General features: G+C 37.6%; 1 protein-coding gene across 1 annotated transcript in view; it reads right to left on the bottom strand.

Moving 5' to 3' along the window:
• MROH9 (maestro heat like repeat family member 9) overlaps nt 1–16,491 on the bottom strand; it is a 119,797-nt gene extending 103,306 nt beyond the window's left edge. Inside the window, exon 1 of the mRNA XM_024739842.1 lies at nt 16,345–16,491. Within this exon, the coding sequence (XP_024595610.1) occupies nt 16,345–16,491 (147 nt within the window). The remainder of the gene's footprint in view (nt 1–16,344) is intronic.
• Between the last annotated feature and the right edge of the window lie 1,650 nt (nt 16,492–18,141).

Here is an 18,141-nt window from a genome sequence, read left to right on the forward strand (position 1 = left end):
TAATCACATTATTAAATGAAATCAAACTATACTCATTTGTATCTGGCTTCTTTAACTCAGCATAATTGTTTTTTTGAGGTCCAGCCGTGTTGTATGTAGTATTCCAGTGCATGGATATACCACAGTTTGTTCATTCATCGGTTAACGGATATTTGCGTTATTTTCAGCTTTTTAATTATTATGAACAAAGTTGCTTTGAACATTCACTTTTTTTTAATAAATAAATAAATTTATTTATTTATTTATATTTTTGGCTGCGTTGGGTCTTCGTTGCTGCACGCAGACTTTCTCTAGTTGCACTAAGCAGGGGCTACTCTTCGATGTGGTGCGCGGGCTTCTCATTGCGGTAGCTTCTCTTGTTGTGGAGCACGGGCTCTAGGTGCGCAGGCTGTAGTAGTTGTGGCATGTGGGCTCTGCAGCGCAAGTTCAGTAGTTGTGGTGCACGGGCTTAGTTACTCTGCAACCCTTGGGATCTTCCTGGACCAGGGCTCAAACCTGTGTCCCCTGCATTGGCAGGTGGATTCTTAACCACTGTGCCACCAGGGAAGCCTCTGAACATTCCCTTTTTAAAACTTATCCTTTCATTTATATTGGGTAAGTAGCTAAAAGTGACATAGTTGGATCATAGATAGGTATATATTTAACTTTATGAAAGACTGCCAGAATGTTTCCAAAGTGGTTTTGCCATATAATATTCCCACTAGCATTGTATAAAAGGTTAAATTATTTCATGTGCTCCTCAGCAGTTGGTGTTATCAGTCTTTAAGTGTTAACCATTCTAGTGAGTATCAATCAGTATTTAATTGAGGTTTTAGTTTGCTTTTCTCTGATGATGGATGGTGTAGAGTACATTGTACTTTTTCATATACAAATTGGCCACTTGCATATTGTCCTTGTAAACTGCCTGTTCAAATCTTTTTTTTTAAAGTTATATATATATACGTATATATATACATGTATATATATACGTATATATATATACATATATATACGTATATATATACATATATACACACACACATATATATATATATATATATATATATATATATATATACACACACACAATATTTTCTCCCAATTTGTGGTTTGTCTTTAGATTATCTTAACAGAATCTTCCAAAAGTTTTAATTTTGATAAAGTTGATTTCACATTTTTTCTTTTATGGTTAGTGAAAATTACTGCCTGCACCAACATCATGGAAGTGTTTTCCTTTGTTTTCTTCTTGAAACTATATATACTTGATTTTTATACTTGAGTCTGTGGTCCATTTCAAAATAATCACTTGTGTGATCCATTTCAAAATAATCACTTGTGTGATCATGTAAGGTGTAGGTTGAGTGAGGCTCACTTATTTTCATATAGGTAGCTAGTTGACCCAGCACCATTTGTTGAAAAGACTTTCTTTCCCTCATTGAATTGCTTTGGATTCTTAGTTAAAAAATCAGGTGATTGTAAAAGTATGGGTTTATTTCTGGATTGGTATCATAACACTATCGAGTCTTTCATTCTATGAACATAGCACATCTCTCCATTTATTTAACTCTAATTTCAGCAGTATTTATAGTTTTGCATGCATAGGTCTCACATATATACCACTGTATTTGTCTTTAAGTATATTATATTCTTCAAAGCTATTGTAAATATTGTTTTTCTAATTTTATTTTCCATATTTTGTTGTTAGTATTTAGACTTAAAGTTAAATTTTTGTATATTGGCCTTATATTCTGTGACCTTGCTGAATTTACATATTAGTTATAATACATCGAGGAGTTATGATTTTTCTATGCACGTGATTATATCATCTGGAAATAAAGACTGTTTTATAGCTTCCTTTCCAACATGCATATCTTTATTTTCCTTGCCTTATTTAATTGGCTGAGATCTCCAGTAAAATGTTAAATAGAAGTGTCAAAGTGGATATCTTTTTTATCAGCTCCAGAAATCTATCTTGAAACTTTAGTTAGCCAAATCATAAGCTGTGCATGCTTAGGGCAAGATTCTACAATGCTGGGCAAAGTACAGTCGTTCTTCTGGGGGAAGAACAACTATCAAGAAGCTGTGAGCTAAAAAACCATCTCAGCTCACACAGGAGTGGAAAATGTTCAAGGTTTGACAGAAAGAATAGAAAGACCTTATAGAACAGCTTGAGAATCCAATAAAGGCTGAGCCTAATTATTGATAGTTGGTGAACGGCTCTCTCAACTATAATGAAGAGCTGGAACTGTCCCAGTTCAGTCATCCACCAAGCTATCTTTTGATGTTTTATTTTCCTTTCAATATAACATGCAATGATTACCTTTAAACAGATGTCACATCTTGCGGGTTAAGAGGTCCTCACTGAGATTCTGTAACATCCCACTCCCTTATACGTACCTATCCCCACTCTCAGTACATTAACTGAGGAAATGCTTAAATGCCTTTCTTAATATGAAGGCTGTAACCCCATGTTATGATTACTGAATAATATACATGTAGCTCAGAGAAATATGAGTAGAAAATTTGGAAACCAGAATCAGAAATAAATATCTAATACATAATAATAATTAGATTTGGGAGACATGTCCCAGAGAAAGTAGTGAAAACATTACCATAATTTAAGGTTAGTTTAGTTCATAGAAGTCCTAGAATACACACCATAGGAAGTAATTCTTTGGCCAGAGCAATAGAGAGGATGACTTAATGCTTTTTCTCAGTTTTGCATTACCACAGTTTAAAAAATAATAAAGTAAGGAAAAAAACACCAAAGGCAAAATTTGAGTTTTTGCCTTGCCAAGAATAGCAGGAAGATACTTATGCTGTCACTCAAAGCATAAAAATACAGCAAACTGTAGTTCAAATCCATCATCTGCCCTTGATGCCAACTTTTTACCAGCCATATAGAGCCTGTCTGCCTTCTTTATCTCTTTGAACTATTTGGAAAGTTATTTATTTTTAGAACTTTGGACTGATGCTGGGCCTCATTTATGCGCCTGCCTCTCCCAATGCGTTTGGGAATTGCATTGGCACACATAAAAAGAGTTCTAGGTTGGGTTAGCCTTTTGGGCTCTATCCAGTTAGGGGAAGCTATGGGTATAAAGAATCAAGGACAAAGAAGCACAGAGGTAAACGAGTTGAGGCATCATTGTCTTTTTAGTTCACAATATACATGGTCTTTCTTTGCCATTTTATGTCTCAGTGCACAGTAGTGCATTATAAATTTGTGGGGAGGTCAACGTATAGTCTCATAGTCTGGTGACTTTTTTTAAAACTAGTCTTTAACCAAGTGTCTCTTATTTTGACTTGCAAAGTCATCAAACTTGAACGGATCATAAGAAGTCAACAGACTAAAATTAATGGGACACAGAAACTGGTCCAAATAAGTTGTCAAAATAAAGAGAGATCTAAAGCAGGTAATAGGATCAGGGCCACAAAGCCAAAAGATCAAAGATTCAGAAGATGAGAAATGGAAAAAGCTAGTCAAGTGAGTAAAGGGGAATTGGGAAGGTGGCTAGAACAAACACTGGCAACAGAGAGCTATTATCTGGGGCTGGATTTTTACTTTCTCATACTAATATGAAAGTGGACCAAGATTAGAGCAAGCAGTTGTATTCAATTAAATTTAAGTGAGCTGATCTGACCTGGACTGAATTGGTATAAACGACTTGAACTAGATTAAAATAAATTATATTGGATTGTACAATTTACCTTTATAGAAACAGATAATTTTATACATAGACACATACATACAACTGTAAAATTCAGATAACACAATGCTTTAAGTTGTTTTTACTCAGGCCTTGGAATGGACATGAAAAAATTTTAAGTCTATCCTCTTTACCTGTAGGACCACATGTAAGCTATATTAATAATGTAACAATTTATCTTCATTAAACACACACAACATATGTATTATGTATAGTTTTGGCCTTTTCAAAATATTTTTGTTCATTTTTAGGTATTTTGAGAGGGAAAACCTGTACCCCTGCTTCTCCTTTCCATCTTAACCTGGTATAATGCTACATAGTGCTTCATGATTAAAAAAAAGGTGATAATGTCATGAAGCACATCTTCTGATAACTTTTTCAGTGAAAGACTGTGTATGATAAACTGTGTTTCCCCCCTTGGCTCTTAAATAATAGTTAAGCTGACTGAAAAATTCTAGGTTTACTGACTTTCCTTTAACACTTTAAATATATTATGCCATTGTCTTCTGATATCTATTGTCCTGATTAAAACTCTGCGTTTAACCTCATTCTCATTTCTTTATATATAATCCTCAATTTCACTACATGTCTCAGTTTGAATGATAGTCATTATATGTTAGCCCTGGTTTGGGGGGATTTTTTTGTTTTGTTTTGTTTTGTCTTTTGTACGCGGGCCTCTCACTGTTGTGGCCTCTCCCGTTGCGGAGCACAGGCTCCGGACGCTCAGGCCCAGTGGCCATGGCTCACGGGCCCAGCCGCTCTGCGGCATGTGGGATCTTCCTGGACCAGGGCACGAACCCGTGTCCCCTGCATCGGCGATTGGACTGTCAACCACTGCACCACCAGGGAAGCCCTAGCCCTGGTTTTTTAATAGGCAGTGGCTTCATCAATCCATGGACGCTTAATACCAGGAATGACCTTAGAAGTCATTTTTGGAGGAGAGAGATTATTCTTCTCTTCTTCTTCTTTTCCATCCACTACTTCTGCCTTGGTCCATTCAGAAGAGAAAGTTCACCCACACTTTGACCTAATGTTTCCTTGCACTTGGATGGCTGAGACAAGTTGTCTGTTATTACCCATGAGGTTAGTTATTTACGTAAATTTGGAATATGCTGCCCAGATCCAGTCATGCTAGATGGGAGTAGGGAAAGGAAGGCCCAATATAGTCTCAAAGTCAAAGATGCTCTAGAATGACTTAATCAAGGAGCTCCACTCCTGAAATGCTGGCATATTATTTCCCATTTGGTTATTTAGCCTTGCTGAAATATCTCCTTCAGCAGAGAACCCTGAGGTAGGAGTAGGGTGAGATTTGGATACCAAAACTTCCCACTGAAATCTTTAACAGCATTAAATTCGTCTCCTTAATTTGATAGAATACATGATAAAACTAAAGCCCAGAGAGGTGAAGTGACTTCACCCAAGTAGAAAGTTAATTAGTGAAGCAGCAGAAAATAGAACTTTAATTTCCAGCTCAGGAATATTTCCAGGATCCAATGGTAAGCTTTTAACTTCTCTATTTTCTCAATCTCCTTCCTTAACAGAACAAAATTTACTTTTTTTTAAAAAACACAACATGATTCTATTTTAGTACACAACCAAAGTACAAAACACCATAGTAAATTGATGGCAATAAAATATGGTATTTCATTTGCATTGCATGGCAAATGGTTAACATCCTTAGTCATAAATGAGTTCTTAGTAACCAGTAACAAAGACATTGGTATACCAAGGGAAATGAAAAAAACAGAAGAAAATGAAATAGCACAAGTGACTAGTAAGGATTAAGCATATATGAAGATGACTGAGCTTAACAGTAACAGAAGAAAAGCAATTTCTTTGTAATATCATATTACCAAAGATTAAATATTTAACATTTGTACAGTTTTAGGAAACATACCCACATAAACACTGGGGGACAAGATTAATGAGGTCCTGTCTATATAGTAGGGGAAAATCTAGTGTGGACTCAAAACTATAAATTTTTGATATCCTTAGTCCTAGCAGTTCCAATTCATTGGAATTATTTCAACAAATTAGTTGGATAAATTTACAATTTATATATAAACCATGTTTACTGCATAGAAATTTTGTAGCTAATATATAGAGCCCCCAAAATGACTTGCATATTAATTTGGCGATAATGATTATGATGACTGAATAGGAAAACTGATGCCATTGCTTCTGCCACCATCTTCAGTAAAACCAAAAGACAGTCTTGGTAATGTTTGGAGATTCCTCATTGATGTGTTACAATGGACACTCCCTGTAGATCAGTAAAACAGGATGACAAGGCTCAAGTTTAAAGTGACCTAAAGGGTGATATTGGAGAGAATCGTAACCAGGCATGTTGACTGTTTTCATTGTTGCCATTGGACTAAATCTCAGGAGCTTGAACGATGGAGGCATGATTACATAGGGAAGCTCAGGATGGTGCAATTTCAATGCTTCATTTCATTGCTCCCATAAGTATTAAGTGCATATATTTAAAATTTCCACTTATCACAGGAAATTTTTAAATTGATTCATAAAAATCGTTTTCAAGACTTCAAAGGACATGGAAATTTGTGAAGTATAAGATTTTATTTCTTAAATGCATTTTTTCCTTCTCTAATTCTGCCACCTCCATCTGTGTTATCCACTATGAATGAAATTTTGAGGACAAAATTTTCTGTACCACATTCTCTACTAATGATCCTTTAGACAAACTGCATTGATATGGAAAGAGCAGAGGTTTTGGAGTCAGGAAGAGCTGGTTTGAATTCTGCTTCTATCGTTTACTAGCTCTGGAACCTAATGTTAGTCTCTTTGAGTCTCAATTTTCTCATTTGTAAAATATAGATAAGAATATTCATCTCAAAGGGGTTCTTATAAAGTTACTATGGAACTTCTAGCATTGCGCCTGGCACACAGTAGAAACTAAATAAATATTAATTTTGTTATTGTTAATTATTAGTTTTTTCATTTTAACACACTGACTTTTGCCCTATCCTGATATTCTTTTTTTTAATTTATTTCTTTTTAATGCAGTATAGTTGATTTACAATGTCATGTTAGTTTCAGGTATACAGCACAGTGATTCAGATATAAATAGATAGATTCTTTTTCAGATTCTTTTCCTTTATACGTTATTACAAAATATTGAGTATTTGTGCTATACAGTAGGTCCTTACTGGTTATCTGCTTTATACATAGTAGTGCATAGTAGTGTGTATATGTTAATTCCATCCTCCTAATTTATCCCTCCCCCACACTGGATATATGTCCAGGAGTGGGGTTGCTGGTAACTCCATCATATGGTAGTTCTATTTTTAGTTTTTTAAGGACCCACCATACTGTTATGTCTTTCTTCACTTAGTACGATAATCTCTATGTCTGTCCACGTTGTGGCAAATGGCATTATTTCACTCTTTTTTATGGCTGAATGATATTCCATTGTATATGTGTGTATATATTTATTTGTAGACTATTTGATGATAGCCATTCTGACTGGAGTGAGGTGATACCTCATTGTAGTTTTGATTTATATTTCTCTAGTAATTTGTGATGTTGAGCATTTTTTCATGTATCTGTTGCCCATCTGTATGTCTTCTTTGGAGAAATGTCTACTTAGGTCTTCTGCCCATTTTTTGATTGGGTTGTTTGATATTGAGTTTTATGAATTGTTTGTATATTTTGGAAATTAAGCCCTTGTCAGTTGCATCATTTGCAAATATTTTCTCCCAATCTGTGGGTTGTCTTTTTGTTTTGTTTGTGGTTTCCTTTGCTGTGCAAAAGCTTTTAAGTTTAATTAGATCCCATTTGTTTATTTTTGTTTTTATTTCCATTACTCTAGGAGATGAATCCAAAAAGATGTTGCTGAAATTTATGTCAAATTGTGTTTTGCCTAGGAGTTTTATAGTATCTGGTCTGATATTTAGGTCTTTAATTCATTTCAAGTTTATTTTTGTATATGGTGTTAGAGAGTATTCTAATATCATACTTTTACATGTGACTGTCCAGTTTTCCCAGCACCACTTATTGAAGAGACTGTCTTTTCTCCATTGTATACTCTTGCCTCCTTTATCATAGGTTAAACAACAATAAGTGCATGGGTCTATTTCTGGGCTTTCTATCCTGTTCCATTGATCTATGTGTCCCTTTTTGTGCCAGTACCATAGTGTTTTGATTACTGTAGCTTTGTAGTATAGTCTGAAGTCAGGGAGCCTGATCCCTCCAGCTCTATTTTTCTTTCTCAGGATTGCTTTGGCTATTCAGGGCCTTTTGTGTTTCCATACAAATTGTAAAATTTTTTGTTCCAATTCTGTGAAAAATGCCATTGGTAATTTGTTAGAGATTGCATTGAATCTGTAGATTGCCTTGGGTAGTATAGTCATTTTAACAATATTGATTCTTCCAATCTAATAAAATGGCATATCTTTCCTTCTCTTTGTGTCATCTTCAGTTTCTTTTATCAGGGAATAAACCTGCCTAAGGAGGCAAAAGACCTGTACTCTGACATTCTTATTTTCTTTGAGGGAGCTCTTATCTTCATCCCATATTTATGTATGTGTGTGTTTAATGAACTTAAATGTGACATTTCTGAATAAAGATACATCTCACTTGCTGCTAGGGTAACATCTAGTACACTGTGCATGAAGACTGAGAAGTGGTGATTGATATTATTAAGTGATAAATGAACAGTTGACAAATAGATCATAGCAACTCTAATGTAGAGGTAGTGCTAGTAGTTTGTTCATAACTAGTTAGTCTGCTACAGATCCAGCATGAGTCATAGCTCCTGAATGTCAGGCTCAAGAACATGGAGGCCAGCTTCCTCCTTGACCACACAGTATCAGAAGCCACTCATTAGCGTGACTATGTGAAGATGCTCAGCCACTGCATAATTAGGGTGTCTCTGTTCTCTTTCCCAACTTTCCATCACGTCCCTCCACATTTCCCATTGTTGCATCATCCTGTACTGCCTCTCACTGGACAGTCCCACAGGAACTCTGATGGCTTTCTGAAAAGTTGGGGATGGGATTAAATTATGAAGGTTTAAGGGATTTTGTTACACTTCCATTTAAATCATCAGAGGAAGAGAGCGTGGGATATATGGGTGGTTTTTTTAATTCAAGCCTGCCAAGTTCATCCAACGTGACAGGATAACATTTCAATTCCAAACAGAAAAAAATATATTACTTACCCTCATGATTCTTGGGAAACAAGGAAAATATCTGCTTGGATGGAGCCCATAAGATCCAAAAGCTACAGATGCTCAGGAAGCTAAAGTTGAAGGATGTTGTTATTAGGAGGTCCAGTCAATGTACAACTCCAGAAACTTCAAGGGAGAAATGGGAATGGAAATTGTTGTTTCCCAAATGATAGCATGGTTTCAGATTTTTAAAATATGTGACCATGAAATCCCTAAGCTTTGGTGTGTTAGAAGGAGGCCTTCCTGGACACTTTGAGCTTTGCATGTGAGAAAATAGAGAGCTCATATGAATATCGACTTTCAACTAAGATGGACCTGAATTCTTAATCTCAGATTAGCATTTACTAACTGCTCAATCTCACTAAATTACTGTCCATACATAAGCTTCAGCTCTGCATCTAAACATTGGAAATAGTTTATATCTATTTCACAGGGTGTCTATTTGTTTGTTTTGAGGACCATAGGAGCTCATGTGTATAAAACATTCATCACAGTGAATGGAACTTATTAAAGGCTCAGTAAATGGTAGCTTTTTTAGGTGTTGGCCAAGACACATACGCTTGCTGAGCTAAATTAACCAAATATTTAATAAACACCAACTCTGACCGAGACCCTTTGCATCAGATACCTTCTAGGCACAGAGATGATCTTGTTGTTCTATCTTTAAGATGCTTATGGTCAATATGTCTTGTCTTTGACCCTTCTGTTTTCATCTCCGAGACATCATAAGAGCAGAGATTTTATGTCTTATATTAACATATTGTTATGGTCTAGAAGAGGGAATAAATTTAACAAATATTCACTGAGGATCTATTTGTCCCAGGTACTGTTTGTTGTAGGTATTTGGGATATATCAGTGGACAAATCAGTCAAAGTTCTCTGATGGACAAACGAAGCTACTTAATAATAACATCCAAAAACATGCCATGAACCATTTTTTTGACCTGTGGATTGAAAATTTCCCTGAAGAACAGAGCAATTTAGAAATAACTCTTCCCTAGGTAGTGTGATGCCACTTATAAGCCACCACCACAGATGTTGCATTTTGCAAGGTCACCAAGCTTTCTTACAGCTTGTATGAGAATGACATGTGAGTGTGTGGTCTAAGAGAATGTCTGGCTCCTTTGGGGAGATGGGCTTCATCCTGATGCAACTTAGGAGTCCTGGTTTCCCACCTATCAAATCACTTCATTGGTCCCCACCCTAGAAGACAACATGGAGTCAAGCATGGAACCCTGGAGGTTAAGCGAACTTTCTCTGACCAGTAGGTGTGTATCTGCTGCTTTTCTAGATCTGCTCCCCTTGGGGACTCTGTGCCTCCTTCATCAAGAAATCTGCCAGCATTCACAATAGGAAAATAAACAGGCCAGCAGGTTCTGATTAACCCAAATTGGAACTATTCAAACAGTCACAAAAAGGGATCTTTTCCCCTGAAGGAATTTACATGTGAAGAGAGACTAAGATGGGAAATAAACATTTCTATAATGATTAAAGTTAATTGGCTTGAAAGGATGCCTCTGAAAGAAATGCTTTCTGGTTTTAGTTCCAATCTATTTCGGGACAAGCCTGTTTTTCATAAGATTGGTAACTGCAAACAGATACTGCCCTTTCATTGGAAACAGATGGTACAGGACATAATTAAAGAAGTATGCACTGGCATCTCAAATAACTGCTTTCAATTACAGCATTTCAAGAGTATTAAGGGGAAATATTTTAAACAAGACCACTGCAAAAATAGATTTTGTCATTAACTTTGAAATAATATTTGACTTAAGGCTGAAATTTCCATGTGCCAGGTCTGGATCTCACGGCTGATGCCGATTGGTGCAAAAGAAATTGAATCATTATGGTCCTATCATTCAGGGGGAAAATAAAAAAGACTTCTCATTTTTTTAATGCAGAGAAAAACTGCTTTTTTCCCCTTCTGGTAAGACTTGTATTTTATTTTGCACTTGAATCTCAGTCCTATATTACAACTTTGAGGAGCTTTCATAGTGAAACCATCTCAATGTTAACTCCAAGCTTATCTGTCCCTATTGTGGTTGTCTGTCCGTGTGTAGGCAGTGGGTACAGGCCTGCCCCCCCGCCATGAAGCATGTGTATATGCCCTGTAGCCCATGTTGTCATGTATACACTGAATACATTCATGTTGAGATCTATACATAAAACCCCCAAATTAGATAATATGCAAACTCATCAGATTGCCTGGGCTGGTACATTCATAATCTGGGGTTTGCTTATTGTAATTTTTCTCATTAGGTAATTTTAGTGGAGATTATAACAATTATAAGAAGTTATATAACTTTGGCAAGTTACAAAATGCTTCACTTGTCCTTTTTTAATATATTGGAACGGTGTTTATTTCTCTGAATAAATACTTTCTTATTTATTGAGCATCTAACACATGACAGGTACTGTACCAGGAGATAAAACGATGAACAGATACAATTGTTTACTTGCCCTCCTAGAGCTTATGATCAAATGGTGGATAGAAAGACAAGGGAACAATTGCAATATAGGATGGTAAATGCTATGATAAAGGGTAGTCAGGGTGGCATAGAAACACTGAATAGGGGTACTTCACCCAAGAAGAGGCTTCTACCCTATTACCTTAAACTTGGGTTTAGAAACAGAATAGTAAAGCAACTGTACAATACATCACCTTAGTGACTCAAACACATATACTTTTGGATGTACTAATAGTTCCTAATGATGAGAACAACAATCTGGCAGATATGATACAATTTATTGATCATCGATTGGTATTAATTAATCAACAAGCACGGCATAAATTTACTTTTTATTATATGTACACACATGTGTGCACACATGGGGAGAGAGACACAGAGGACACTCACGAACCGTACCACTGACCACCACCGCCCGAAAGTTGCATGGGCTCTAAGCTCTGTCTGGTTGTGGCGATGGGTTAGGTGTGAGCTATCCCTACTCTCACTCACTTGCCTTTACCCTAATGGTCTCTGTTCTTGAGAAGGCTGGACAAAGGCTTGTGGTGAGTAACAAGTACAAGAGCAAAATACTAATCAGTCCACACATCTATTTCCTCATCACATGGATAGTGAGTAGGATGTTGCAATTGGATTTTTGGACTATTAAAAAATTTTTTTGAGTAATTAAGCCCTTAAGAAGCTTGGTAATTTCCTTCAAAACTATACTCAGTATTCAAATTCTCCATGAAGTCATTCAGATTAACCCCACCCAATAATTAACTTTTCCTCTTTTTGACTGCTCTCCGTAGTTTGTGGGTGTGTGCGTGCATGTGTGTGCACACACCCTATCTCCTTTATTATTTATGGGGAGGAAACAGGCAGTACCACAAATATTAATATTATTTGTTCAATAAGATGCTATACGGATTGGTTCCCAAAGAATTATGAAGAAAATACAGCACAAAAAGTGATCATACTTTGATAAGCAATAAGGGGAGAAAGTTTCCAATTTGAGGCAGGAAATGAAGAGAAGAGAGAATTCTGGACTCTGGCCAAGGGAGAAGTGGAAGGGATTTAGAACCTTGATAATAATGTAAAGAGTGAGGAAGAAAAATCATTTTAATAAAGGAAGTTCAAATTCTTCATGTAAAGCATCTTTTTTTAGGGTTGGGGTGATTCAGGTTTGTAGACTAAATTGACCCCAATCCTTCCATTTTCCCTGCATCTATATACACTTGCCACAAGCTCATTGTGGGTGGAGCGAATTTCCCTGCTTCTTAGACTTTGGGCTTGGCCACATGACTTGCTTTGACCACATGGGTAGGAGTGATAGGGACCAGTTCCACAGCTAGGTTTTCAGAGGCCTCACATGCTGCTACATGCTTCCTTTTGCTTCTGCTCCTTCTATGAGAGAAGCATGGCTTGGCTAGCTCTCTACTCCAGGATGACGAGAGACATATGGAGCAGAGCCACCCCAGCTTGCCCACAGACCTGCAGTAAGAAGCAGGCGCACCCAGCTGAGCCCAGTCTCACTCCCAGCTCAGCCAATCCACAGACCCATGAAAAAAAAAAGATTGTTCCTTTAAGCCACTGAGTCTTGGCGTCGTTTCTTGTTCAGAAATATTGTGTCAAAGATAATTAAGGCATTGCAAAAGAAATGGTGGTGTCTAGAGGGAGGAAGAGAGTGGAGCTGGCAATGGGCATCCTTTTCTGGCTGTCTTTCCCTGGTTCTCCATAATCTGTGGAGAGACAGCTATCAGGCAATGGCTGGTCTGCCCAGTGGTTGACTGCCTTCCTTGACTAGGTGAAGTTCATGTCTTGCTTGCTTAGCTAAAAACTCTGCTCTTTAAAATTCAGAGCAAGTTCACCCAGTTTGAGGGGTGGGAAGCTATTATTTCTGGTCCATATATCTTCACTAGTTTGCTGAAAGGTATTAAGCCCAGGACATTGTTTTTCTACATGTCTTTTCCACAGGTGGAGAGTAGTCTTACCCTTACTTTGCTCCAACTTTCTCTTGATTGAACTCCCAAAACACTTAACAGCTTCTAAATGTAGCAGTGGGTGACTCCTGCTCTTTTCCTATTTAAATTCCCTCTTCCAGTTCAATTCAAGGGTCACCACACTGAAGCCTTCAAGCAGGATGGGTTTATGGAAGAAATGTAGAAAGATCTAATTTGTTGCCGAGAACTTCATAAGGCAACATACATAAGAACCAGTGTGGTCTTACCCAAATGAGCTCCTTACCTCTATTGAGTTTTATCATAAACATCATTTTTTTAAATAAATCTCACCCATTATTTTGATATTTTCTTCTTTCTGAAAATACTAAACTATTCCCAAGAGATTACCTGGGGCTAAGGAGGGCAAATCTCTGTCTCAGTCACACCAAAGGCTTGTAGAAAGTTTACTTAAAAGTTTTCATGTGGCAAGCTATCTAGGTCCTACTGATGAAGCAAGTCATACAAGTTGAAAAAAAAAAAAAAAAAAAAAAGGAAAAAAAAATTTTTTTAAAGACTATGAGAAAAACATTACTTTGTGCTATTTAGAGAAGCTTGGGAGATTTGTTTTTCCTTTGGTAAATGCCACAAAGGAGACGTTTCTCATGAAAACTTAACTGATAGACAGACAGTAGCATGGTGAGGGATGGCCTCTGGGAATAGTTATGGGAGAGAGCTTGGAGCCAGGACCAGCAATTATGAGACACCAAGGAAAAAAGCAGAGGTTGTGTAGACATAAAATATTCCAAAAGCAATCATGGAAGTGGAGTGAGAGGAAGAAAGAGAGTAAATGCTTTAAATAAAAGTAGTTCTCACCATACAAAACCCAACAGCATCCACATCTGGTATAGCAGAATTATACGTGACTAGGACATATCCTTGAAAATATATTAAAAACTTGGATATATGCATAAAACTATACTGGACAGAGAGAACTGGAATTTGAATCCTGGACTTATTTACAATTTGAGCGATCTTGAACAATTTTTCTACAGCTTTGAATTTATTATTTGCAAAATGGAAGTCATGAAACAACATGTGTGGAAGTGCCTAGCATATATAGTAAATGTTTAAAATGTATTTGTTGACTCTAAATAATACAACCAATTCTACACTAGAAGCAAGAGTTCGTATTATGGCCAACTGAACTTGAAACATAATGCTCAGACCTCAGATTTCTCAAGATCAGTCATTTGACAGCATCAGGAGAAGATGATAGAGTTCTATTACAGAGCTGGAAACACATGATATGAATTCACTGAGTCCCTAAGTGAACTTAGCACTTTGGTAGGCACTCAGTGCAGCGGGGAATGAGAGTTAGATGGTAGGAGAGGAGAATAAAAAAGAAGACCTATTGGATGTTGCTTCTCTCAATCAAGTTTAGACTTCAGATATGTGTGGCTGAGAACACAAGCTCTGGGGTCAGACTTGCTCTCAAATCTTGACTTTGCTTGTATGACCTGGGTCTAGTTGTTCAAAGCCTCAGATTCCCCATCCATAGAATGGGAACAAAAATACTTACATTGCATTGCCATTTAAGGATTACAGATAGTTTATGAAAAATGCCTAGCAGTTAGTAGACATATGATACAGGGCAGCTATTGTTACTTAAAAGGCCATAGCTCTTTCAGAGCAGAAACTAGATCTCGTGAATCTTTGTATTCTTCATTGTGTTTAGCACAATGCCTGTCATATATTAGGTATAATAAATCTTCATTGAATGGATGAATTACCAAAACATCTTGTTTAATGCTCTTGCCTTTTGCCCTAATTGCCATCAGATGGAGCTTTTGCCTGGTTTGAGGGGGGTTTTTTGCCCTTACAAGACCAACATCACCACCTTTGACTTCAGAGCATATCTCCAAGACAGAAGAACTACAATAGACATAAATTGGCTGTCTGGGGTGCTTGCCTATTAATGGCACATTCAGATTCCACCTAAACATTGGTCATACCTCTCTGGTTTTGGACTCAGTCCTGCATTCATTTCCCAGCGCCATTATGTCTGACAAGTCACTTTGGGAAAGTTAGTTACCTCTTTGAACTTAATTTCCTCATTCATAAATAATGACCTTAACGGTTGATGCGAAGATTAAATGAGACAGCATATGTATAATGCCAGACATATAATAGGCAGCACAAGATTTGAAACTGAATATATGACAACAAAGCTCAAGTTCCTTATATTACATTTGATTTCCAAAGGATTTTAGGTTTCTTAAAGAAAGGAGTCATATCTTGTTCAGAATCACTTTGCATATACCTTGGTGCCTAGCATAATGCAGGGCAAAGAGTAGTATGTAATCAAGACTTGTGGAGCTGAATTGCTTCCAACTGTTAACCATACTCTAAGTGAATCAAGAACATTTCTTTAGGAAAATGTGCCTTTGGACACAAGGAACCATAATTGATTCACAAAAACAAGGAATACCAAAGAAACTTTCTTTCCCTTCTTAAAATTATTAGACTGGTTGTTTGGAGAAAAAAATAGACATCACACCCTTTCATTTTAATAAGTCTTTAGGCAGTTAAACACTTAAGGTGCTTTTACATGCAAGTAACAGAAAACCCAAATCAAACTGGCTTCAAAAGTAAGCACATTTATTGGCTCACATGCTTGGAAGTGTATGTCAGAATTGGTTGATCTAGCAGTTCAACAACGTGATCAAGGATCCAGGTTTCTTTTTGTCTCTCTATTTTGATAACAGTGTCAGCTTCATTAAGGATATAAGTCGTTCAGTAGTAGAAAATAGGCTACATGTTTCCTTATTCATTTCTGGAAAGAGAAAATGAAAGAGAGCCTGCCACTCATGAGCTTTGAACTTAATTTTTCCCTTCATAACGTTCCCACTTCTTAAACAGTAATTGTCATCCATGAAATGCTATGCACTGATAGGCTTAGCTTAGGAATCCTGGCAAGGGATATGGTATTAAGACTGGAGTTAAGGTCAACTCTTCATGCACCATCCAGGTGGTGGGAAGGTGCTAGAGTCAACGGTCTGAATCATGAAAATTCAAACCTTCTTTTCAGGGCCATAGCCTCTACGAAGGGAGCACATTCCATTCTCCACGCCAGCTGTGATGACCAGTTCTTGCCGATTGTCACCTGCTATGGGCTTGGCATTCTCTGCCTGCTTACAGTCAGATGGCAAAAGAATAAGAAACATAACTGAAGGAAGATCATGAGCCAATATAGTGCCAGAGGTGGGGGAGGAATTTCTTAACAGCTGGAATAATCTTTAGCTCAAACAATCTTTAAGAAAGAGAATAAACAAAAGCAGAACTCGGGCTTCCCTGGTGGCGCAGTGGTTGAGAGTCCGCCTGCCGATGCAGGGGACACGGGTTCGTGCCCCCTTCCGGGAGGATTCCACATGCCGCGGAGCGGCTGGGCCCGTGAGCCATGGCCGCTGAGCCTGTGCTCCACAACGGGAGAGGCCACAACAGTGAGAGGCCCGCGTACAGAAAAAAAAAAAAAAAGCAGAACTCAATATGGCAGACATTCATTGTTTACCTAGCACTGGGGACTGGACAGGCCCTCTGGTGGTTAGGAGAATAATAAATACATGGAGACAAGGTTCTGGCCTACAATAAACTTTAGAGTTTAGAGTGGAATATTTGCAAGACACACACATGTGCACACACACGGTACTTGAGAAATGTTCAGAACAACATCCAAAACAGTAAAGGGGGTGACTGGACAATATGACATCCAGAAATGTATTACACACAGTCTACCCTCCCACTCACCCTCCTAGCCTGTCCGAACCTCTCAATTCACTTCAACACTGATACTCTCTCTGCCCTATTAGAATTGACTTTCTTAAGTCAATTGACTCTCCTAAATATTCCATGTAACCTTAGCTTGCTGTCTGTTGAAGTCATTTTTATCACAATTTTATTGGTATAAAATTTATGCATCACTCTTAATCCTACCACTCAGATATAACCACCATTAGCATAGTGATGTGTATTCTCTCAGTTTTTTCTATATGTATTCTTTTTTTTTTTCTTTTTTTTTTTTTTGCGGTACACGGGCCTCTCCCTGTTGTGGCCTCTCCCGTTGCGGAGCACAGGCTCCAGATGCGCAGGCTCAGTGGCCATGGCTCACGGGCCCAGCCGCTCCACGGCATGTGGGATCTTCCCGGACCAGGGCATGAACCCGTGTCCCCAGCATCGGCAGGCGGACTCTCAACCACTGCACCACCAGGGAAGCCCTATATGTATTCTTTTCTTTCACAAATTTACAGGGTTTTCACTTGCCACTCCTAGAACACTAATTTATATATGTAAAGATCTGGAAGGATATATGAAAAATTGGTAACTGTGGTCTTCTCTGGAAAAGGAAGGGTGTTGGCACTTTTTTTTTTATTCTGTGCACTTCTATGTTATTTTTTTAAACAACAAAGACGTATTTAGGTAAATTAGTAAAATTTCTAAAAGGGAAAAGTAAAATCTCTACTTCCTATGCAGTTACCAATAAAAAGTGCCTGTTCTTTCACTCTGATTTATTGCAGTAGTCCTCATCCTTGGGGGCATGGCAAGAAATGAAAGTATTCAGTCTTGATCCTAAACTTCTTTTTTTTCTAGAGAGGAATAAGAAAAGAAAAATGAGAAAGAGGAGCCTTGATTTTCTCCTACAGCCCCAGAGTGCTTAATAATCAAAAGAGCAAGTATCAGGGGATGAAGAACACTCCACGTCGGGAAAGGGATTTTCTCGACAGCTTCTCAGAGGAAGGAGTTTTTGTGTAGAGAAAGCAGAACTGGCTGGAAGTGAGGATACATGAGTTTTAGCTCCAGTTCTGTGAACACACAGATCT

Source organism: Neophocaena asiaeorientalis, unplaced genomic scaffold (genome assembly GCF_003031525.2).
Source record: "Neophocaena asiaeorientalis asiaeorientalis breed wild unplaced genomic scaffold, Neophocaena_asiaeorientalis_V1.1 scaffold589, whole genome shotgun sequence".
Classification (NCBI taxonomy): domain Eukaryota; kingdom Metazoa; phylum Chordata; class Mammalia; order Artiodactyla; family Phocoenidae; genus Neophocaena; species Neophocaena asiaeorientalis.